At 34.4% G+C, this 24,761-nt stretch overlaps 2 protein-coding genes and 2 pseudogenes across 3 annotated transcripts; all 4 read left to right on the top strand.

The window, feature by feature from the left end:
• The first annotated feature begins 17 nt into the window (after positions 1 to 17).
• On the top strand, positions 18 to 1,333 carry LOC120130610 (annotated as a pseudogene).
• A 967-nt stretch (positions 1,334 to 2,300) lies between these two features.
• LOC120130839 (peptidyl-prolyl cis-trans isomerase CYP40-like) lies at positions 2,301 to 6,162 on the top strand. 2 transcript variants are annotated; one of them, XM_039147992.1, is made up of 10 exons: positions 2,301 to 2,720; positions 3,508 to 4,008; positions 4,231 to 4,318; positions 4,424 to 4,476; positions 4,713 to 4,817; positions 5,173 to 5,248; positions 5,572 to 5,609; positions 5,717 to 5,789; positions 5,872 to 5,980; positions 6,063 to 6,162. In XM_039147992.1, the coding sequence occupies exons 1-8, from the start codon at positions 2,550 to 2,552 to the stop codon at positions 5,768 to 5,770; spliced, it is 1,086 nt and encodes a 361-aa protein (XP_039003923.1). In that variant the 5' UTR covers positions 2,301 to 2,549; the 3' UTR covers positions 5,771 to 5,789; positions 5,872 to 5,980; positions 6,063 to 6,162. The 2 variants fall into 2 exon arrangements, with proteins under 2 accessions (XP_039003923.1, XP_039003922.1); XM_039147991.1 differs by having other exon boundaries at positions 5,717 to 5,790; positions 5,865 to 5,980.
• A 1,013-nt stretch (positions 6,163 to 7,175) lies between these two features.
• Positions 7,176 to 8,855, top strand: LOC120130609 (phosphoglycerate mutase-like protein 4). Its single transcript, XM_039147819.1, has 7 exons — positions 7,176 to 7,343; positions 7,439 to 7,517; positions 7,608 to 7,670; positions 7,757 to 7,864; positions 8,093 to 8,224; positions 8,394 to 8,469; positions 8,572 to 8,855. The coding sequence occupies exons 2-7, from the start codon at positions 7,443 to 7,445 to the stop codon at positions 8,853 to 8,855; spliced, it is 738 nt and encodes a 245-aa protein (XP_039003750.1). The 5' UTR covers positions 7,176 to 7,343; positions 7,439 to 7,442.
• Positions 8,856 to 12,405: 3,550 nt separating this feature from the next.
• LOC120130838 lies at positions 12,406 to 17,326 on the top strand (annotated as a pseudogene).
• The last annotated feature ends 7,435 nt before the right edge of the window (positions 17,327 to 24,761 follow it).

Here is a 24,761-nt window from a genome sequence, read left to right as displayed (position 1 = left end):
TACGTATGTTCGCCGATATGGACCAAAAAGCCTTCATCAAACTTCCCCTTGTTCACATCTTTTTCCTGAGTCACCTGGTGTTTTGTCAACTTGGTTATAGATTCTATATATGACAGCACTTGTCCTAGTCTCGCAAAGATTGTTAGATATGGTGGTTGGTCTGCCATTGCGAACGATACTTGAATGGCGGCCTCTCTCGTTCGGCTTCTCTTGCACGATTGTTTTGTTGATTTAATTTATCGAAGTCTAGTCTATGTTACTCGTACTTCAGAAAAATGAAGAGTCGGATAAAAAAGATGTCATTAACTGTTCCATTATGAACATAGCTCTAGTTTCAGTACATAAATTTAATCTTTCTTGTTTTTTTCTCTTCAGGGATGTAATGGTTCGATCCTACTTGATGATATTGGCTCAACATTTGTGGGGGAGAAAACTGCTGTGCCTAATCAAATTTCAGTAAGAGGCTATGAGGTTATTGACAAAATTAAGGCCAATGTTGAGAAATTTTGCCCATCAACTGTTTCCTGCACTGATATACTAACTGCTAATATTGTAAGTAACATTTTCATCTTTCATGTGCTTTTAACTGGATCGTATTTCGTTATCATCCTTCGTATGTTCACGTATTCGTGCGGTAATCCGGCTCGTAATCTCTCAGGCAGGGGCATCGTATTGGACTGTACCCTTAGGTCGCCGAGACAGCCGAACGGCGAATAAGCCTGCAGCTAATGAACTCCCGTCACCATTTAAGTCCTTAGACAACATCATTTCGAAGTTCAATTCGAAGGGTCCGGATACAAAGGATGTGGTTGTTCTATCAGGCATGGTTTCATTTCATTGCCATAAAACATCAATCTTTGATTACGTTATTTTTTCTCGTTCAAAATCAAAACAAAACCCTGTTATGTCACTTTTGTTTAATACAAGTGCACACACCATTGGCTTTGCTCAATGTTTCACGTTCAAACAAAGGCTCTTCAACTTCGGTGGCTCAGGCAAGCCCAACCCAGATCTCGAAACATCATTTCTCAAAGGTCGTCAAAGTGTTTGTCCAGATCAAACCGATTCATATTCTACTCTAGTTGCTTTAGATTCTCTCAGGACGAACCGATTCGACAACGGCTACAACAAAATCCTCGTCAACAGCTCCGGTCTTTTGCAGTCTGATCATGTACTTAGTACAGATAACAGAACTGCTTCCATGGTGGATAACTACAGCAAATACCCTTATCTGTTTTTGAAAGATTTTGGAGCATCGATAGTGAAGATGGCCAACATTGGTGTTCTGACGCAAAGCGGTCAATTAGATCAAAGTTTTAAATTTCTGCCATGAATGAAATGTTTTCTGGTTTTCGAATGTGAACGACTGCATGTAAAATACTAGGATCTTTCATGGTTTAGTCTCATTGTCTTTGTTTCAAAGCACGTTGGACATAATTGGCAAGTGGCAACTTGGATTTTGCTGCTCTCTCATTGCCATATTCAATTCTTTAAAGCGATCCATAAAAGGTCACATTAATTAACTTATTGATCGAAAAAAAATTAAACAATGGAACCCATCAAGTCACGTTAAGGATGACAAATTAATTGGAAATTGATAGATTTCGACTGATTAGATTAGATGGTATCAAATTTCTTTTAAAAAATTGAGTTTTAATAGAGGATGAAAAATATTCTAACCTAACCCGATTCGAGGGTAATAGTATAATTTCTTTGTATAAATTTATGGATCATTGTTATATATCTCTGCTCTCTGTAAGTTTTTAATTTGGTCCTTATTTTATATCAGATCTGATTAAATTTATACTTTAAAAAATTAATTTGAGTTAGATTTGAGTAAAGAGTATAAATTTTTCGGGTCAGATCATGTGGAAGATATATATTGTTCGGGTTGAGTTGGGTTAACCAAAAACCCTACTTGACCAGACCCATTATCATCTCTAACTAGACTTAGTGGTAAAAGAGAATGTTATTAGAGTTGAATTTAAAATACATGTTAAAAAATTACTAGTGATACTGACATATCATCAAGTAATATCATATCAATATTAGAAATTAATAAAAAAAAAAATCATATCAGCACTAAACATCTATGTTATTTTTTAACGTGGATGACCAGAATAGAAGCAAAACCTAATATTTGATACGATTTTAAAGAAAATATAATTAATAGGATCAACACAAAAACTAAGTAATACAAAGATGACCAAATAAGAAGTTTAACCTAAATAATAATAAAGAATCAGTCATATACGGATATAGGATTCTGTGGGACCAGCATCGACACCAATATCCTCTATCTCTAATAAAGGCTGGAAAACTGACCCCACTTTAACCTCAAAATCCGTATCTTGAAACTCACTCAGCACAAAAATCCGACGGTTCCTAAGGCCACCCCAAAAAGCAAGCCAACACCATAAAAGAACGAGCAAAGCCAGAAAAGACGAACTCACTCTTTTATTAGGTTCAAAATAAAAGGTGGGATTAGGGTTGTTTTGAGTCATTTTCAGTTGAAGCAAACAGTTGAGTGAGAGGGAGAGAAGTGAAAAATGGTGAACCCAAGATGTTATTTGGATATAAGCATAGCAGGAGAACTAGAAGGAAGGATAGTGGTGGAGTTGTACAAGGATATTGTGCCTAAAACTGCTGAGAATTTCAGGGCTTTGTGTACTGGTGAGAAAGGCATTGGACCTAACACTGCTGCCTCCCTGCATTACAAGGTTCTAACTTTTTTCTTTCTGACCTCGTGGAACTCTATATCGATATGTGGATGCATGAAAGTATATCTAGTTTTGCGTTTAACACTTTTTCTTTCTTCCATGAATGTCAAAAAGTGTCAAAGTTCTTTGGTTTGAGTTTAGTGGGTGATAAAGGGGTTTTTGGTTTATTAGGTCTAAGTAAATGGGAATTTGGTAGAGTTTACTTGTTTTCTTTGCATGTTTTGTTTTCTGTGATGCAAAGTATGCTATTTAAGTGTAAAAAGATTTAACTTTCATGGGATTTAAATTCAGTTCTGTTTTTCAAGCTGGAATTGTTGTGATAGAGATAAGTCTTTTTTGTGTGTGTTATTGTTAAATGTAGCTGCCGTGCTGTATTAGGTCTTAGTAAATGGGTATTCGGTAGAGCTTATATTTTTTCTTCGCATGTTTTGTGTTCTGTGGTGTAAAGTAATCTGCATTAAGTGTAAAAAGATTGAACTTTCATGGGTTTTAACTTCAGTTCTTTTTTTTTTCCCAAGCTGGAATTGTTGTGAAAGTGATAAAATAAGCTGCAAGATAACTTTTTCTTTCCTCCAAAATACAGTTGGCTTCTAATGTTGATGCATGTAGGCATGACTTGAAACTTAGACAATAAAGGAAATTAAGATGGCACTGGTAGACGGTTTCTTGCTTTTGCAATTTCACTCGTTGAATGATGACTATGCACCTCCAAATAATTTTCTTTACTTCCGTAAGCATCTTTGTAGTGCTTTCCTTTTTCTAACAATGGTGCAATTTTGATTTACAGGGTGTGCGCTTTCATCGCATTATCCGAGGTTTTATGATACAAGGTGGGGATATTTCAGCTGGTGACGGAACAGGGGGAGAATCCATTTATGGCTTGAAATTTGAAGATGAAAACTTTGAGTTAAAACATGAAAGAAAAGGAATGTTATCCATGGCTAATATGGGGCCTAACACCAATGGGTCTCAATTCTTCATTACAACTACTCGAACATCTCATCTCGATGGGAAACATGTGGTTTTTGGGAAGGTTTTAAAAGGAATGGGTGTTGTTCGATCTATCGAGCATGTTACTACTGAGGATGGTGATTACCCCACTCAAGATGTTATAATTGAAGATTGTGGAGAAATTCCTGAGGGGGCAGATGATGGGGTATCTAATTTTTTTAAGGATGGTGATATTTATCCCGACTGGCCAGCTGACCTTGACAAAAAAACAAATGACATTACTTGGTGGATGATGGCAGTTGACTCTATCAAAGCTTTTGGAAATGAGCAATACATGGTATTTCATATAATTTGCTTCATTTCCCCTTTTTTGTAGATTACACATTTTACATTATTATGAATGAGTTTGCCTTCTACTCTCTGTGTTATGGCTGCTTAATGATGGCACATTTTCTACCATACATTAGACTGCTGAGTACCGATAGCTTTAGTACTTTTCTTTGGAGTTTGATTTACTGCTACAGTGCTAGTAGATATTCCTAGTTGTTCCCTCTTACAGAAACAAGACTATAAGATTGCTCTTAGGAAATATTTGAAGGCTTTGCTCTATTTGGATGTCTGCTGGGACCTGGAGGCCATTGATCAAGGTGCATAATTTAGTTTCTTTCTTTGATGATCATGATTTTATTGCCATTAATCCTCTAGTTATTCTGCTGACCTTGTTGCTTCCTTTCTAATTTGTCATCACACAGAGAAGAGCTCATCTTTGCGGAAGACCAAGTCTCAGATATTTACAAATAGTTCTGTAAGATTTTTTTATTTCCTTGAAATTATTAGATCATCAATAAGTCAAAGGTTTAGGCATCTAGCATGGCAAGATCATTCCAATCTTTCTCTCTTTTTTAGTTCTTCATTCATTGAGTAAAGCATGTTATGTTAGGGAGTTCCTCTATGTTAGTATTTGTAATCACTTATATTCCTTTCCCGGTTATTGATGTTTGTTTCTTTTCATATGACTGCTGTCTGTGTTGTCTGCTTTAGGCCTGCAAGTTGAAACTGGGTGATCTAAAAGGAGCATTGTTGGATGCTGACTTTGCAATTCGTGATGGAGAAGATAATGTGAAAGCTTTCTTTCGCCAAGGCCAGGTCAGTGCTTAGTATTTGTACACATTCAAAACCATGTTTATTGCTTCCTTGGCACCGCGTACTTTGCCTGGTCTGTTCTCTTTTCCATTTCTTTTCTCTGGTCATGTTTCTAATTTAGTTTGTAGATTTTCTTTTTTTACTGACTAGTGTCGGTGCTTTTTCAAGCATAACTAATATTGTCGTTTCTTATTTTGCTAATTGATTTGAGGGAAGAACCTTGTGTGTTTATAACAAAATAAACTGCATGGTCTTGTTTTAACTGGAATGCATGTTGTATAAACTATTAAATGACTAGTTCTACTTTTATCCAGGATTTTTTTTTACTTCAATTGCTTTTGTATTTAACTGATGTCAGGCACACATGGCACTAAATGACATTGATGCTGCTGTCCAGAGCTTTAAAAAGGCATTGGAATTAGAGCCTAATGACGGTCAGTAAAATCTTGTCTCAAGTGAAACAGCTGTGAAACTCCTACCATGCTCCCTCCTTCCCTCTTCCATTTTCTTCCTCTGTTTTACTGTTTTGAGGTTTGGAAGGGCTTGCTAAGTTTTCGTATTTGATTAATGGAGTGCCATGTTGTGTCACCTGGTAAAGTTGCATACGATTTGTAACCTAAGTACGAAACTTGATGTTATATCACTTAATTAGTTTCTGCTATCATTCTTACTTCTACTTCATCAAGGTCCTTCAATTATATACTTTTGAGTAGATTCGGGATGACCTTCATCTTATATCATGTTTTCTTCTACTCAGGTGGAATAAAGAAAGAGCTTGCAGCTGCAAGGAAGAAGGTTGACATCAACCTATTCTTTCTCTGAATAAATATTTAATGCTTTCCACCTCACACTTCCAGTTGATTTCACCTGTGAAGGTAATTGAGTTTGAAACACTGCTGCAGGTTGCCGATAGACGAGACCAGGAGAAAAGGGCATACTCTAGAATGTTTCAGTAGATCGTTAGCCAACTTTATGGTACATCAACAACCTTTCTGTTTTGTTTTCCAATTATCTATGTTTCACTTTATTTAGTAAACTGTGCTTTGATGCCTTGCAGGCCGCCTTTTGTCTTGAAGGATCCATTTTGGGTTTTTATTTTTGCATACATTGTCATGTACCCAGTAGTGGGAGATCTTTATAGTCCGGCTTGCATTATGAAAAATAAGGTATGAATTTTCCAATTTTTGCTATGTATACATGCATACGTGTCTATTCCTTTGAACTTACGGAATTTATGCTTTTGTGCAGGATTTATCGAACAGTAAAAGACCTACCTGATCTCTCATCAGGAAATACTCAAACTCGGTGAATTTTAAATCAGAATCATCTTTATTCCTTCGATATTACATTTATTCTGAGCAGGAACTGTATTTTCGCGTACATGTCTGTTAGAATTTATCTGAACATTCCTTTTATGCTTGCAAGACATATTTATTGTAGCTAAAATTGATATTTTCTTTTTCACTTTCAACACTGTATTCCTCCTGTTTTTGAACTTGCTCATCAATTGTTGCTTCCCTTGCTTATTCCGATTAATTTCTTTGGCTCAAGTTTTCGGCAATGCAAAGTCTTTGTTTGGGACTTCATCTACATCCAGCTTAGTCAAGTCCAGATCTCCTGCCTCTTCTTGTTTCGTTTCTTCAACTTCGACCATCTTGCCACCTCCTTTTCTCTGCGATTTATTGTCTGGACGTGTATCTTTTAATCTTTTTAAATCTGAGTTCCGTGCCACCTCTGCTGTTGCCTTCTGTTCTGTAGCTACAGAAACCCGCCAGTTTGCCAACGATTTTTCTTCTTTAGCTCTTCTCTTTAGGGCATAGTAGTCTTCCTGGGTTAGTTCAACCAGGGAATTATCTGATTCTGCATGATCGTTGTATTGAATTGCTTTGGCTGCTGATGCTCCAAAAGCTTCTGATTCTATTCGCACAGCTCGAAGTGTGAGCTGCAATGTGCCAAGAGTCTGCCTCCTTAGCCGCAAAGTATTTATTAGTTTCCTTGGAGCACTTTTCCAAACAAAAAATCGATTTGTTTAGGTTCTCTGTACTGGGCTCGATCAAGACTGTTTACCTTGAAAACATGATTTCTTTTGTTCAATGTTTGACTAAACTATTTATACACGAGTACAAATTGAATATTTTAAAGTGAATTAAAAATAAAGAATATATATAAACTGGTTAGGCTCCTGAATTAATCAACTCGAACTATAATATGCTCAAATTTAGTTTAAGTGGGTACTTAAATGTAAGTTGGATTTTGTTTACTTGGTGTAAATATAATTTCGACCCTTAAACTTTTACCCTATATTATCCAAAGTCAAATGAAGATTTTACGTTATGGATTATATTTCGCAGCTCGGGGTCGTGACGTGTAGTTGGTTAAGATTCCTGTCAGCTTGAAATGTCCGCCAACTTAAAATGTTATTTCTGCACAATGTTCGTCCACGACAAAACCTGGCCGTTTGTACTTGACACCAACTCAACTAAACTCCTCTCCTTCTCCTACCATATCAAAGTCCGAACTTAGTTCCTGGTAAATAACTTTCGGTATAAAACCAAAGAAAACTTCCATTTTCTTGGGGTTTTTAGTTTACTTCATCTTATTGTTATTTGATGCTAAATTAACAGCTCCATGGATCGAGCTTACACTGAAATTCTCGTGGTGCGTCATGGAGAAACAGCGTGGAATGCAACTGGAAGAATTCAAGTCTCTTCATTATTTTTACAACTTCTTTTCTGAGAAAAATTAGTGTTTTTTTTATTATTTCTTTGCTTAATTTGATTTTTATTTTAATAGGGACATATGGATGTGGAATTAAATGAAGTTGGAAGACAACAAGCAGCTTCAGTATGTTGTTTTGTAGTAATTTCTCTCCTTTTATGATCATTCTCTGTTTATAACATTACCGATGCTTGAAAAACTCGTGTTTCTGGGTATGAAGTTAGCTTGAAAGACTATCCCAAGAGCCTGAGATATCCGCCGTATATTCTTCTGATTTAAAGCGATCTCTCGAAACAGCTGAGACAATTGCTGCAAGCTTTGGCAAGTTCGAGGTATGAACGTCTTTTCATTGTTGAATTTAGTTTTATGTTACTCAAACTATTCATTTTTCTTGAAATAACCGAACACTACAACTCGATACTAACCAAACTGAAACCATGCTAGAACTCGAGAAATCTATCATCGAGGAGCAATCAACATATGCAGTTTGCTCTGAATATGAGTTTAGTTGGGAAATGCTTACACGGTTTTTCGTTTTGTTGGGATGTAAAACTTTTAAGGTTATTAAAGATCCAGACTTACGGGAACGACATTTAGGGGATGTTCAAGGTCTTCTGTTCCGTGAAGCAGCCAAAGTACATCCTGAGGCTTATCGAGCATTTTCGTCTCGCAGGACTAATCAAGTTATACCAGTAAGTGATGCAGGAAACCGTGCTGATTCAATCTTTTTATACGAATTCTTTTAGTATTCGGATTTGATTCCTTATCAGTAGGTTATTTGGCATTTATTTTCACATTAAACATGCTCGTTCTGGTTTCAACATACCGGTTTACTCGATCTGGTTTTCACTATGCGTGCAGGGAGGTGGAGAAAGCTTAGACCAGCTCTATCATTGTGCTACATCTTCATTACAGAGAATTAGTCAGAAACACACAGGTATTTACCGTCGTTTTTTTAACAATCCGTCCAAGTTTTACCCGACAGGGCATGTTTCTGGTTCGAATATTCTGAATTGTTGCCTGTTTCCCGATATGTTAGGAAAACGAGTCGTCGTGGTGACTCATGGAGGTGTCATAAGGGCGCTATATAGGCGGGCTTGGTCGACAAGGTTCCGGGGAAGTATACTAAATACTTCTGTGAACATATTTCATATATCCGGTGATGGTGTGTGGACCATAAAAGTTTGGGGTGATGTCACTCATCTTCACCAAACAGGACAGTATTCCATGTCTGGTTTTGTGGTTAACAAAAACATCATCTGCTGTTACTTCTGTTGTCATTTGAATAAATCAGCAATGTCTTTGAAACTTATTAGGGATTAAAGAATGTGTAATTATACATACATACTAAATATTGTATATTTACGTGTGATGCTTTTTTGTAGACAATCATCATCACCGAAATTACATAAAAAAATGCCTCATCCAGAAAGTCAAAGGGTCGTTGGCACTTAAGTCGGCAAAAACCATGTTATCATGATGTTGGGTGAAAGCGTTTTCTGTAGACAAAATATGAAACAAAATTCACAAGGTCAACAACCGCCATTACCAAGATGCTCTCAGGAAATCATTTGCAAACCACACGCATCCCATTCTAATTATTAATCCATGCTTCCCATTTATTAATCCATGATTTTTAATTTTTAATTATATTCTAATAAATAATTTATTTGTTTAAAATATATTATTCCATGAATCCGCTAGACCTGCCATATAATAGTATGAATTAAATTTGGATAAAACCCTAAATTCATAGATATGTTAAATTGATGTTAGATCATGGAACTAACTATTCCTAGATCCTATATTAATCAATAGACTTTTACCATCACTGATTCATCGACAGATGGAGAAGAAAATAAAGAACAAAACATGGTGGGGAGCTCAATAATATATTGTGATCATATGCTTCGAGTGGGCAACCAAATACTGAAATAGGCTACTTTATTTTCCTTTGAAATGAAAAGAAGATTAATGTAATTTATTAACAGAAAGCAAATTAAGAAATAATAATAATAAAAACTGGCATCGTTTATGAAAAAAAGAATGAATGTACTGCAAGGTAATTTGCATCACCAAAGATTACATGGGAAATTAGTTAATGGATTGCATCAATATGGTTAAAAATATATTGATCTAATAGTATTTTATTTAATGTAAAAATAAGTATTTAAATTAAAAAATATAAGAATTTATTATACATTTAATCAAGTAGGGGTGAACTAAATAATGATAATATAATACCAACAACCGGGTAGTATAGCGAGATGAGACACTAGATAGCAAGGTCAAAGGTTCAAATATTGACGATTGCGAATGAAGCAAACTGGGTTAGGAGGGTCACTCTCGCCTTTGCAGTACCCGATCCGAATGAGTCGACCAATAGATTGAAAATCGGTGGTTATACAAAAAAAATGAAATGATAATCCAATGTTCTCAATTTTTGGTCTAATAACAATTTAGGTCATTATAAATTTAATTATTAGACAAATTAAATATTGTTTTATGAATTATAAGTTTAAATACCTAATAAGTCGTTATATTTTTCTTAAAAAGTTTAATATTTCGACCTTTGCTTATATCTAATCTTGACTCCACACCTGCTTAAATCAATAAGAGAACAAAATTCTCTTTTATTATTGAGTTCACCTAATAAAGAAAATAAGTGTGATAGTTCAATTTCGTATTTCTTAAATTTATGAACCACTCATTTTAATTACAATATAAACCGTTTGTACTAAATTCTCTTTGATATTCACTTTTTTACGTTATTCTCGTAAATAAATAATGTATTCGGTAAATTTTTAAACTTGTCCTATATATTTTCATTATTTACAATATAAACCGTTTGTACTAAATTATAAAAATAAAATTAATTACAAATAAAATTAAATTAAATTTAAATAATTATAATTTTTAAACTTATATTATATAAACCATCCAAATATTATAATTTGATTCCCGATTCGATAGATATTTTGCCCACCACAAGAGTAAGCAAATTACTCGTATTAAGTTGAAAGCAAACTAATTAATTAACACCCGCCCTAAATTGCACCACGTGGCTATCGTCCAGGTCACAATTCACTGGACTGGCCCCACAAAAAGTTAACTCTTCCTTTTCAATTACAATAATAACATACTAACCACAACAAATTTAATTTGGAATTTCCCAATGTTCTGAATTTACTTTTTTTTAATAATTTTAATTTTATTAATAAAAAAATTAAAATTATAACATATTCAAAGAGGAAATTGAAGATAATAATTATAAAAAATTTATGAATTGTCCATCTAGCTCAGTTGGTAGAGTGTAATGTTTTTAACCTTGTGGTTGTGAGATCGAGTCCCACGGTAGGCAATTCATAATTTTGACTGTTGGAGGTCTTCTACGGAAGCTGCTCACAACCTAGCGTTGGGGGCAACATACTATCTTACCTCCCCTCACCCCATTACATATGGGAATAGAGTCAGCTAATTATAATTATAAAAAATGTATGTACATAAAATAAAAATATTAAATTCAAAGATACGATTAAAAATAAAATCTTTTTTTTATTGATGATCACATCTAACATCAAAGAAGTCAACAACTTTTATAAAACTTTATATCTTTGTTGAACGAGATACTTTACAAAGTAATACAATAGTGAAGAGTAAACTAAATAATTTGGTAGGTTGTTTCGCTACACAATTCTGATTATATTGACAAATAACCTTTTACCAAAGAAGAAATCTGACAGAAAATGTCACAAAAGTAGAGAAAAATTGTCACAAAAACAAATAAAACGTGTTACAATGATATAAATTATTTTTTAAAATTTAAATAACTAAAGTAAAAAGGAAAAATAAAAAAATGTAGCATAGAAAAAAATAAGTAAAATAATAAATATCAACTGTCGATAATTAATATTAAAATTAATATCATCATCAACTAAATAAAAATAAAAGAAAAAAGGATAAAAAATATAAAGAAAAAAATTAAGTTTGAGAAAAAGTTATGATTTTACTTTCTAAAATTAATTAGTATGTAAAAGTAAATATTACATCTGAATATAATAAAAAAAACGTTAATTTACATTTTAATTAAAGAGTTCCGAGTTGAGATTTTTGAAAAGCAAACTTTTTCATATGATTAATGAAATTTTTAATAAATTCAACGTTGAATTGAATAAAATAATTGAATTTATTAAAATAGAGTAAATTATATAAATGGTCTTTGACTATAAGGTGATGTTTTATTGAGTTTTTAATTATTAAAAGTTACAAAATGATCTTTCAATTATAAGATATTGAGTCTATTAACTATTAAAAGTTACAAAATGATCATCTAACCATTTTTGTTCCAAACTCGTTTTTTTGGTTAAAAAATTGTAACATGAACGTGATGTTAATATGTTGATTAAAATATGATAAAATCTTATCCAAAAACCTCAAAAGACTATTCTATCTTAGTGTATTAACGTTCAACTCAAATGAAAGTCAATTTTTAAAGAAAAAAAGACAAGTTTAGAATATATTAATAATTAAGTGACCTTTTTTTTAATTTTTAATAGTCGATGAACTCAATAAAGTAATACCCTATAGTCATAGGATCATTTTATAACATTTACCAGTTAAAGAACTCAATGAAATAAAGCTCTATAGTTGGGTAAGCATTTGTGTACTTTATCCAATAAGATAATAATTATATTCAGTATTTACAAAATTTGGACCAATCCAATATCAATGATTTAATCTATAATTATATTTATGACGAATAAAAAAAATACTGAATCGATATCTATAAATAAAAAAATACAGTTTTAATTAATTCATTCTTAATGAGCGAAAAAGTTAAGACCTCGTCGTTTCGTTTTAATCATCATATGGGGATCCTTTGTATCTCCAATAAGCACTTTCAAACACCATAGACAAGAAAAGCTTCAGTTTTCCAAAGGGGAATAATTAATATAATTCCTTTATTTTTCAGTTCAATATTTTACTCCTTTGAAATGGTTTAAGGCTTTGAGGGGAGATTCAAAATCCTGCTCTTTGGGGGAAAGAGAGAAATAGGCTTACACTTCAATGGGTCTTTGCACTTCCAAACCCTCCCCAAACCCTTCGTTTTCTCCTCCTGATTCTAGAAATACCCATATCCCTCCCCGGAATAACGGTTTCCACCGCAAGTCTAACTCTATTCCGGCTTCTCCCTTACTCGATGGGTAAACTGTAACCAAAACCAGAACCCGAGGGAAGATCAGGGTAAAGAAGACGTAGAAGAAAGGAAAGCTCAATTCCCAACAATGAAGGCAAGAAATCGCCGTTTTTCCCGTTTTACAGTCCCAGTCCAGCTCATTACTTGTTTTCCAAGAAGTCTCCGTCGAGATCTTCGACCAATTCGACTCCGAAACGGTTTTTCAGGAGGCCGTTCCCTCCTCCGTCTCCGGCTAAACACATTAGGGCCGTTCTTGCTCGGAGGCACGGGTCTGTGAAGCCTAATGAGGCCGCGATTCCCGAAGGAAGCGAGGCGGATGCGACTGGCGCGGCGGGAGCCACCGGTACTAGACTGGATAAGAGCTTCGGGTTCTCGAAGCACTTTGGGAGCAAATATGAGCTCGGAGACGAAGTAGGAAGAGGCCATTTCGGTTATACCTGTGCGGCGAAGTTTAAGAAAGGAGAGCGTAAAGGACAACAAGTTGCCGTTAAAGTTATACCTAAAGCGAAGGTTTCATTTTAAATTTTGTTTTTATATACTTTATTTTAATTTCAAAACCTTTTCCTTTTTGTGTTTATGGATTTGAATTTAAACATTTGACATTGAAGAAATGGGATCCGGGAGAAGTAATTCGAAGGATTTTATAAACTAAATTTAAATATTGAGTTTACTGGAATTGTTTAACAAAGTATAGAAATGATCATAGCTTTAAATATGTACAACTTACGGAGTTATGTTTGGAATACAGCGTCTTCTACAATTTTATTTCCGGAGAGTATCATTTTTATGCCTTGAACTGACATGTTGTGATTGTTGATTTTGTTTTTCTGTTGACAGATGACCACTGCAATTGCCATTGAAGATGTTAGAAGGGAGGTAAAAATATTAAGAGCTCTTTCTGGACATAGCAATTTAGTACAATTCTACGATGCCTACGAAGACCATGATAATGTCTACATTGTTATGGAGTAAGTACCATTTGAAAACATGAACTCAATTTTGGGTTTGTTGTGTTTGGGATCATTTGTTTGATAATGATCGTGTGTCTTCTTACGGTGTGTTCTAATTAGTTACCATGTGTCTTTCAGGTTATGTGAAGGAGGGGAGCTCTTGGACAGAATTCTTTCAAGGTATTTCTTCTAATAATAGCTGCTTCGGAGTCCAATATAGGAGTTTGAGGATGAATGAACTTCAAATTTGATAACTTATGAAGTGGATGCTTCTGTTCATGCAGGGGTGGAAAGTACACTGAGGATGATGCAAAGGCTGTGATGATTCAGATACTTAATGTTGTTGCCTTCTGCCATCTTCAGGGGGTGGTGCACCGGGATCTTAAACCTGAGGTGAATTTCTTTCCGGTTCTGATAAAGTTTCTGATATTGTTTACCGAGTGGTATCTGGTTTTGGGGTCCAATATAAGATTTCTATGGTTTATGTAAGGGTTTCATTGAGGATAACTTGGGCCAAATATTCTGGTTATGCAGTCATGTCACCAAATCAATAGCCAAAGAGCTACTGATTATTTTCATGGTTGTGCTCCATTCTAGCATATTGCATTTTCATCCTTTTGGCAGCAGCACAAGGTTTTAATATTTATATAATAAAAAATTGGCTGCATAATATCTCTAATTTTGCTATTTTGTGTTTCAGAACTTCTTGTTTACGTCAAAGGATGAAAGTTCACAATTGAAGGCCATAGACTTTGGCTTGTCTGATTTTGTGAAACCAGGTTTGTACTCAATTTTTTTTTTTTGCTTAAGCTGTACTACTTTAGTTATTTGATTAACTTGTTTGTATTTTCTTTTTCCATTTCAGATGAAAGGCTTAATGACATCGTTGGTAGCGCATACTATGTAGCACCAGAAGTTCTACATAGGTCTTACAGTACAGAAGCAGATGTCTGGAGTATGGGTGTGATTGCTTATATTCTTTTGTGTGGTAGTCGACCATTTTGGGCACGAACAGAGTCTGGGATTTTTCGAGCTGTTCTAAAAGCTGATCCAAGTTTTGACGAAGCACCTTGGCCATCTCTATCTTCTGAGGCTAGGGATTTTGTGAAGCGCTTACTGAATAAGGACCCAAGGAAAAGATTGACTGCTGCCCAAGCCTTGAGTGAGTGCTTCATCTTCTGTTATACTCATCATTCTTATGTTCTTGAAATCTTAATCACAATTTCTTGGTACAGGTCATCCCTGGATAAAAACGTGTAATGATGTGAAAGTGCCCTTGGATATACAAATATTCAAACTCTTGAAGGCTTACCTGCGCTCTTCATCTCTTCGGAAGGCTGCGTTAAGGGTATGTATATGGTGATACATATCAACACTATTCTATTTTATATTACTCATTGGTGTTAACATTAGACTTCAAGTAGACTTTCTTTTTTCAGAAAAATAAGTACGTCTATTAGATATTCAATTTGCTAATTTTATTACAGGTAGATGTTTTTATTGCTTGAAGCCTTCTCCAGTTACCCCTAATAGGTTTCCCTTTTTTCGATAGTAAACTTTTCCCTCATTCTGCATGGGATTTCTAGCTCCTATACTGTTTGATTTGCTTATTTTCCTTTCATTGGTATTTTTGCAGGCCCTGTCTAAAACCTTGACTGTGGATGAGCTATTTTATTTGAAGGAGCAGTTTCAACTATTGGAACCAAACAAAAATGGCAGTATAAGCTTAGAAAATATTAAAGTGGTTGGTTCCCTTCCCCCCCCCAACCCCAACCCCAGACACTTACACTGTTACACACACAATCTTGAAAATTTTTAGCAGTTTCTTGTGAGTAGTTATTTAGTTCTTTACTCTGGTTAGGTTCTGATGAAAAATGCAACAGATGCTATGAAGGATTCTCGCATCCCTGAGTTTCTTGCATCAGTAGGTGCTTCATCTTTTTTTTTCCTCCTTTTTTGTTGGGGGGGGGGGTGAGGAATTGTATATAAAATTGAAGTGGTGGTTTGAATCTCTAATTGTGTACACTTTTTCCGTTTGTGGTAGCTAAATGCACTTCAATACAGGCGGATGGACTTTGATGAATTCTGTGCAGCTGCATTAAGTGTTCATCAGCTAGAGGCTCTTGACCGGTGGGAACAACATGCACGCTGTGCTTATGAACTCTTTGAGAAGGATGGAAATAGATCTATTGTCATCGAAGAGCTAGCTTCGGTATGTTGATCTTATCTTGCATGACCCAGGATACTTCTTGCATCTATGCCTCATTTGGATGTTTATTTAATTCCTATTATTCAACATTTTTCACATTATATATAAGATGTGGGTAGGTTGACAGGCATGAAAAACTTAATGAGTCGTATGTATGGCCATTTATATTTTGGTCGTTTACAAGAATCATACTTCAATTTTCAACTGTTTTAGAAAATGATTTGCCCTTCGACTTTCTTATGAACTGATTCTTGGTCTACACATGCTATGGTATTTCATTGTTAAGAAATACTGAAAGAAGGGAGAGAACAAATACTTTTGAGAGAAGATAAAAAAAATATTACTTTCTTGCTAGTTAGCATCAATTGTAATTAAGAGAGTTGTGCAGTCCGTATAAAATCCCCTGCAGAATTGAGTTACTGTGAATATTGATGATAAAAAAAGAGTGATTTAAGAAGCATTTATTTCCCTTTAATGGGCCTTTAAGCCTCATTTAATTCTCTTTTATTTGTTGTAAATGTTTCCAACTACTATTGATGGTGATATTTATTATGGTATATATTACTTGGACATGAATGTGAGTGTTAGGCATGGATATGTGTGCCACCCAACTATGTTCATTTTTTTCCATAGATTTTCCATTCATTTGGAGGGTTTGGATGATTATGCACCTGTATGCTCCAAAATGTTTTCCACACGGGCACGACACAAGTACTTCAAGAAAAAGAAAAAGAGTGAAAGTTGCATAGATCATTATAGTTTCTTATAGGGTTTTGCTAGGCACTCTCAATGAGTGCAATTAATATACTGTTTATAGTAATAGCATTATATGAAATGTAGTTGTCAATAAATTTATCCATACTTTGAACAGTGCCCTCGGGTACTCATTAGCAAAATTCATTTTTATAAGTTTAGCATTGCAGATTTTTAAAGTTCCATGTTATCTTGAGCAAGAAGTTTCCCTTTCTTTCTGAAGTTTCCCTTTCTTGGGATGCTCAAGCTGTGAAGCAACAGAAAGATTAATCTCTAGCTTTTTTGCCATTGTTTTTCAGGAGCTTGGATTGAGTCCATCCGTGCCTGTTCATGCTGTTCTTAATGACTGGATTAGGCACACTGATGGGAAGCTAAGTTTTCTCGGATTTGTCAAATTGTTGCATGGTGTATCTAGCCGAACCCTCGCAAAAGCTCAATAGAAGCCGCAAAACTTGCAAAAGAGCTCCCAAGAATTTCATCTTTCCTGAGTTGGTTTGCATAAATAAATGAATCAGCTGAGGTCTTCGATGGGCGATGGCTAAGCCAGAGTATGATAAGTGGTAGACTGAATTTTGCCATCTCAATCACCGTGTCCCACCTCAAAGCGCTTCGATTATGGCTTATTTCCTTCCGTCTGGCGCAAGCTTATTAAAAAAATGAATGAATGAAAAAAAAAACCCACATGCTTGAAGCCACGAGTCTCATGCAAATGCAACTTAACATTGACAAAGCTTTTAGTCTTTTTTATGTTTTTACTACTGTATAGTTGTAGTTTTTAAAAAAAGAAAAAATAACCTCAGTGGCCGAAAATGTCTTATAATATACGATTTTAACTAATTTTTTTTGGATTTGTCAAAATGATCAACAAAATCGCAATGCGATTTTAAATTCGCAACGCGAATTTTAATTTTTTAACTCAGTTTCTAAATTTGCAACGTGATTTTGCGATAGTCTAAGTTCACATTACTATTTTTTAAATTTGTTGCGATTTTCTAAATTTACGTTAGTCTAAATTCGTTACGATAGTCTAAATTTACGTTGCGATAGTCGAAGTTCGCGTTGTGATTTTCTAAATTCGTTGCGATAGTTCAAGTTCACGTTGCGATAATTCAAGTTCATGTTGCGATTTTTCAAATTCGTTGCGATAGTCCAAGTTCAAGTTACGATTTTTCAAATTCGTTGCGATAGTCGAAGTTCGCGTTGTAATAGTTAGTCGAAGTTCGCGTTGTGATTTTCCTAATTTGTTGCGATAGTTTAAGTTCGCGTTGCAATTTTTCAAATTCGTTGCGATAGTCCAAGTTCAAAATCGCAACGACTAGTGGTATTGTATTTGTTTCTTAAGAATTTTTTCTAAAAAGATAGTATCCGCGCGGACGTGTCGAAGACACTTATTACCACGATCACGACCACGAGACGGGACGGTGATGGCGCGCGAGAGTCCCCCTTGTTCTCTTCCACTCAATAAGGAAGTGAGAAATCCAAGCCTTAAATACCTATTTTCAATAGTATTTCCAATAGTATGTGGGATTGAGCATTGCCAACACTTGAGAATCTTTTATACTATCGCAACACATTATTTATTGTTTCAAACTAAGATCTTACAAATGGCTTGGGAATCTTATACACTATCGAAACACATTCTTTATTGTTTCAAACTTCACGTGAATTTGAAATAGTTAAAATATAAACTTATTTTGGATTTTTCACTATCGCAACACTTTTTTACTATCGCAACAACATGTTTTTCAAACTCTCGCAACACATTTTAACTATCGCAACACATTTTTCAAAATCGCGTTGCGAATTTGAAAACTGAGTTAAAAAATTAGAGTTCACGTTGCGATTTTGTTGGTCATTTTGGCAAATTCAAAAAAAGTTGATTAAAATCGTATATTATAAGGTATTTTCGGTCACTGAGGTTATTTTCTCTAAAAAAAATGTGTTCGGTGCATAAATGGTCACAAGCGACTTGAAAAACCTGACATATTTAGTGTAGCTCTCGTGAGACGATTGATGTTGCATCATCAGCTTCTCTTCTGTGTTCCATAATTTGTAATGGCCGTAAAATCCTTAGCCCGTCTAGGTACAGCCTGAGTTTGGAATTGAGTCACAGATGATGGATGGGAAATTCATTCAAATGCATCGAAAGGAGTTTGACTTGTTAAAAATAGGCATCTTTTTAGGGTTTTGATTAAAATTCCAGACTTGAAGTTTTGTTATTCTACTCCTATCTTTTACATAAAGGCCAATCTTATAAAAATCGCAAGGAAATATATTAATTGAAGTAAAATCACAATAAAATATCTAATTAGAGAAGTGAAACTGATGGCTTTTCCTGGCTGGTACGGTACGGCCGTTGAAGTATTCATATTTCATAACACTATTTTACTTCTCACCTTTATCCTCAAGACTATTTTATTAGATAAATCATAAACGACACCGACCGCATCATTATTTTTTTGCACATTATTACCAATCAAAATCCATAGTATCGTTCATCCAAAGAAATTGTAGTATAAACAAAATGCTCGAAAATTTTCAAATAAATAAAAATAATCAACATATAATAATATTAAGAGTTAATTTCACCATGTGTCCCTAAACTATAACCCTCATTCTACACTGGTCTTTAAACTTTTGAATATTTCAATTTCACTCTCAAACTATGGTGCTCATCTAAATTAGTCCTTACATTTTTGAACATTCTAATTTCACCCCTAAACTATGACCCTCTTTCTAAATTGGTCCCCAAACTTTTGAATATTTCAATTCATCCCCAAATTCACTTTAGTTTCAACCATAATTTATCCTAAATTTTAAAATTATTTTTTATTTTTTCTCTTTTGCAATTGGTTCTAGAGATCAAAATTCTATTCCTCTTTAAGTAAAATTTATTTTTTCATAATGTATGTTTATATTTCTGTCTTTAAGAAATTTATTCATTGATCATGTGATTCGTTATGGTTCAATTGTGAGTAAAGACTTTTTTCGTACAATTTATTTAAATTTAATTATAAAATATATAAATATTAATATAAGTTTATATTCTTAATATTTTACTTGTTTCAAACCGCAAACTAAGTTATTTGGACATTTTGGACTAGGCCGGGTTTGATATAATATTTCCGTTTTTCCCCAAATAGGACAAATAGTTTTATTAATTAGCCCAATAAGACATATTGAAGTTTATTTTTAAAAATATATTTTATTATTTTTCGTGAAACTCGTCATGTTGAGGTGATAAGTTCTATTAAAATAATATTAACTTTTTTTAACTTAGAGTTTTTTTTAAAAAAGAATGGAACTCATCATGCTGAGGTGACGAGTTTCATTAGGTTTTAAAATAAGTAGCCGTTGGCAAACCAACAACACGATTTTGAATTGTTGTAACTCGTCATGTGGAGGTGGCGAGTTCCAACAGTCATTTTCACAATGTTTTGGGTATGATTACTCAAACATCAATGATTCAGATTTGAAATCGTGCATTTGTGGGAATAACATTACGCAAAATTTTCGAATGATATATTTGGGTATGATTACTCAGACATCGATGATTCAAATTTGAGCTCATCTTCATATGAGGAGTGAGTAAAGAAGGCTATGAAGTTGATACTTGATCAACATAAGGAGAGAAGAAAACTTGAAGAAGAAAATAAAGATATGGAAATCGAGGAGGAGGAGGAGAAGGAGGAGAAGAAGGAGAAGTATGAAGACTTACTAATCCGAAGTAGCAAACGACTTATAGAGAAGAATGAAAAAAGAATTTTTTTGTAGAAATTGACAAGGAGAAGAAGACAAAAAGTTGTTTTTATGTTGATTTTTATATTGAAGAAATGTTTTAAATATATATATGAATTTTTGTTTAGTTAAAAGTTATTTATGAGTAGTTTGCAATAATGAATGGAAAGTTAAAAAATCTATATGGATAATTATGTTCATAAATTATCCAAAAAAAAGATACAACAAAATAACATGAGAACATAATTATGAAGGTTTTTTGGTCCACTCGATATTTAGAAAGATGTGGACAATTTTTTTATTGTGGCATTCACCTCTAGAGTAGCCACAAAGCTTTGGCAGACCATGCTTTCATTGTGGATAATCCATATCAATATGGATTTGACTAGATTCAGGTCAACTCTTCAACTTCCTTCGTAATTGTGGATTTGACAACCATTCTTCACAACTTGTTGGTGGACAATAAGCATTATTGGGAGATACTTAAACTCACAGTTGTATATCTTGCACATAGTATGCATGCTATAACAATCATCAACATAAGAGTATGGGTCAACATTAACATGCATATATGAAGCAACATCGTGAGCGCGTGGGTATCTAAAAGCTTGAAATCGACTGTAATCACATCATCTTCTATTGAGATTATCGGTGTATGTGGTAGAATTATCAGCCTCATGTGGTCGAACAAGTGCTTGGATAACGTAATCAGAATCAAGTTTAGCGAAATTGTGAATAAATATTGATGTTGCATGTGTTTGGTTTTTGTTCATTGCCTTCTCCAAATCTGGACGCCAATTTCTACCATCGTTGATCATTACCTCTATTTGTGTACCTTTGTTTGCCCAAACTTTACCTAATTAGAAGTAAGTCTCCCTAACAATTATTGTTATTGGAAGATGTCTAGTCACTTTATGCACTGAATTTATACATTCAATAAGATTGGTTTTCATATAGCTATAACGTCGACCTTGATCATCATATGTCTGAGACCATCTTTTCCAGGGTATTTCAACAACAAAGTTGTAAACATCTTCTTCATATTTCCTCAAATTTCCAACCTTTAATAATAATTGAAGAGCATAGTTATAGCAAAAATCATGAATAAAAAAAGAATAAGTTACCCGTATTGATAATCTTTTTTTTAATCTTTTTGTTCTTAAACCTCGTCATAGCATTGGAAATAATATGACTTATGCAATACACATATATATGTGGGGAGGCGACCACCTGCTTTTCAGTCTATTAATGGTGGCTAACAACCAAACTGAACAGTTTGATATCATACAAACCTCATCTTGAGTGACAACATATGAGTGTAAGTTTGAGAGAAAGAAATTTCATGTTTCCTCCGACTCATTTTTAACAATGACGAAGACAATAGGGAAAATGTTTTTGTCACCATATTGTGTAATATTTATCATCAAGATGTGTTTGTATATGTCATACAAAAAAGTCTCATCCACTTGAACCATTTGTTTACAATAGCGAAACCTTCAATTAATGACTTGAAAACCCATAACAAGCCTCTGAAAACTCATTTTCCTAGGATAATTTCTCCATCAAACGTCATCGTATGATGAGTATAAGATCGTATAATAGTTCTAGAGTTGAAAAATTCCATTGCGTGCAATAAATGTGGAATCTTATTATACGACTGATCCCAATCACCGAACAATAGTGTCATCGCATTCCTTTTTACCATCCACAACTTGTAAAACAGAATATAACCAAACGTATTTCAGATAGATGCAACAATCATTGAAACTGGGATCCTTGAATTTTTCTTGACCAAAAGCTTCATGTATGAGCATATGGCATCAGAATCTAAGTGTTTATGGTCTTGGGTCAATGAGATCAATGTAAATCTGTGTTGGCCATGAAACCTTATGATCTCCCATAATATATTCCGTTGTAAGTATGAAACACATATCCTCCACTTATAGTCAACATTGTGGTTTATACACATGACAAAATCTTTTGATCATATTTTACCACATAGAATTCTATATGAACTTTGATACACAACTCTTTCACTGCTAGTTGGGTATCCTACTTAGTTTCAAATTGAGACGCAACAGCCAACTCCGTTGATCCGTAGTTTATGTCATGCATTGCAACTAGATGATGATAGTGAGGCATTTCACGTTGAGGCATTTGAGGCTGAGGGGGTGTTGTTGAATGTGCTAAACCCTTTGGAGCATTATGTAATGCATGACTCCTCGAAACTACTGCCTCCCAGACGTCACCCTCAACATCAAAACCTTGTCCCTCTGAAGTAGCCTCAAAGATACAAGAATCATCAATTATTGGTGTGTCATTGTCTATTATCATTAGAACAAAAGTTTCAGCATCATCGCTAAATTCAATAAGACTTTCACCGAATCAGCCAATAAGGTTATCATCTACTGATGGTCCTGCTTCTTCAGTGACGAAAATAATTGTTGATGAGATAGGAATATCTGCAACATTTTTCATTCCAGTGTTGTATACATTCGTTTTTGTACGAGTTTTTAGTCTTTTTTATTTTATTATTTTAAATATTAAATATTAATACTTAATTTTTTGTAGGCCTATATTATAATGACCCAAACCTAGGCCTAAACCTAAAATGACCCAAAACCTAGAACTAACCCATCAACATCTAGGGTTTCATACTAAACCCTCCAGTCGCCTAATCTCAAATGCTAGATCTATTTAGAGTTTAATGACCCATATTTATTTTCAAATTAGGGTTTTACCCTAAAAAACCAAGATCTATCGCCGTTGTCACTACCATAGCTCTGCGCTGCTGTTTCCATCAAAGCCATATTCGAGTCATCCTTATTTAAAAATCAGATCAAAAAAAAATCATCAATCAGTCTAAACAAAACCCCAAAAATCCCGAGCATTAAAGGAAAAAATTATCTTCACAAACTCTACTAGTTAGACCTATTTTTGCCATCACTTCCCATAGCTAAGAAAGACAATATAAAAACAAAAAAGAAGGAGAGAATAGGGAGGAGAGAGCAAAGATTTACAAAGAGATGATAACTAGATTCGAAAAAGGGGAGCAAACACAAAAAAAGGCTTCGAGAACTCAAAAATCAGATAAAAAAAATACTAAAAAAATTACAAAAAGTCATATGTTCGAAGGAGATTCGGGGTTGAGGGGGAGCCTCCATGCTCAATTTCTCGTACATCGGTGTCTGGTGAAGAACCCAAAGTAAGCAGCGATCGATCTCACTCTCTCTTTAACCTTGAATGAAATTTTTTAGAGATGATATCTCTATTATTAGAAAGACGCGAGAGTGATGGGTTCTTTAACCCTAAGTTTTGTTACATGTGAGCTTATAAACACTTCTGGGAGTATTAATATGGTAATGGTTTCCACTATTTGTAATCTCACATTTTAACCAATAAATGAAGTTTTTTTTATTCTCATGATTCAAGCTTTTTATTTTTACTTTATTTGATTTTAATCATCGTATGTACATTAATGAATTTTATTAATATTTATAATTTGACCTTTAAATTTATTTGTCTTATATTCTAGTCCTTCATGCTTTAATATTTTATTTCGTTCTTAGTCAATGTATTGTATGATGTTTACTTTCGGATCCTTGATTTTTGTCATGTTCAATTTTTTACATCTAAAAATGTTGTTATTTTATTTAGTCATTCATTTGCATAGTACGTGATGGATCTTCCCCTGCCCCTGCGACCCTGATGGATCTTCCCCTTGCCCATGGTATAGGTTTTACTACTCCCGTTAATAGAGGTTTGACTACTCCCATTAGTAGAGCAACCATTTTTTAGCCTGAGCCTGCGAGGGTATTATTATATGAAAATCTCGGTATATAACTTCTCCAGTTGATTCAGGGAGTCGTTCGAGCTGCTGACGTTACACACAAAGTTTCTATCTCTCAGGCTCTGATCGCTAATGGAGTTAGGTTCTTTGGAGGCCCTTTTGGTGGAGCTCCGACTGAGGAAGATGAATGGCTTTGTGATACTGAATGACGTATGGACCAGCTAAGATTAGACCCACAACGACGATATTTGGGATCTATCTCTATGTTAGACGGGAATGCCCAACCTAGTGGAAGTCTATAGTGAGTAGTGTTCCAGCCGATCATCTGACCTGAGATTTCTTCTAAGAGCATTTTAGGAGTCGTACAGCAGTTTCAGGACCTAGTACAGGGAGATATAATAATATTTAAGTATGACATCGAGTTCTTGAAGTTGCTGAAGTATGATTCCAATTTGGTACCTACCGAGAGGGATATGTGCTGAAAGTTTGCCCAAGGACTCATATACAAGCTGCGTTGTCAGGTGGTTACTCATCACGATAAGGTGTTCGATGTTGTAGTAGAGAGAGCAAAAGATGCTGAGGAAGTCGATGC

Source organism: Hibiscus syriacus, unplaced genomic scaffold, assembly GCF_006381635.1.
Source record: "Hibiscus syriacus cultivar Baekdansim isolate YM2019G1 unplaced genomic scaffold, ASM638163v2 tig00110548_pilon, whole genome shotgun sequence".
NCBI classification, from domain to species: domain Eukaryota; kingdom Viridiplantae; phylum Streptophyta; class Magnoliopsida; order Malvales; family Malvaceae; genus Hibiscus; species Hibiscus syriacus.
Note: the sequence above shows the minus strand (reverse complement) of the source record. Positions and strands in the feature narration are given on the sequence as shown.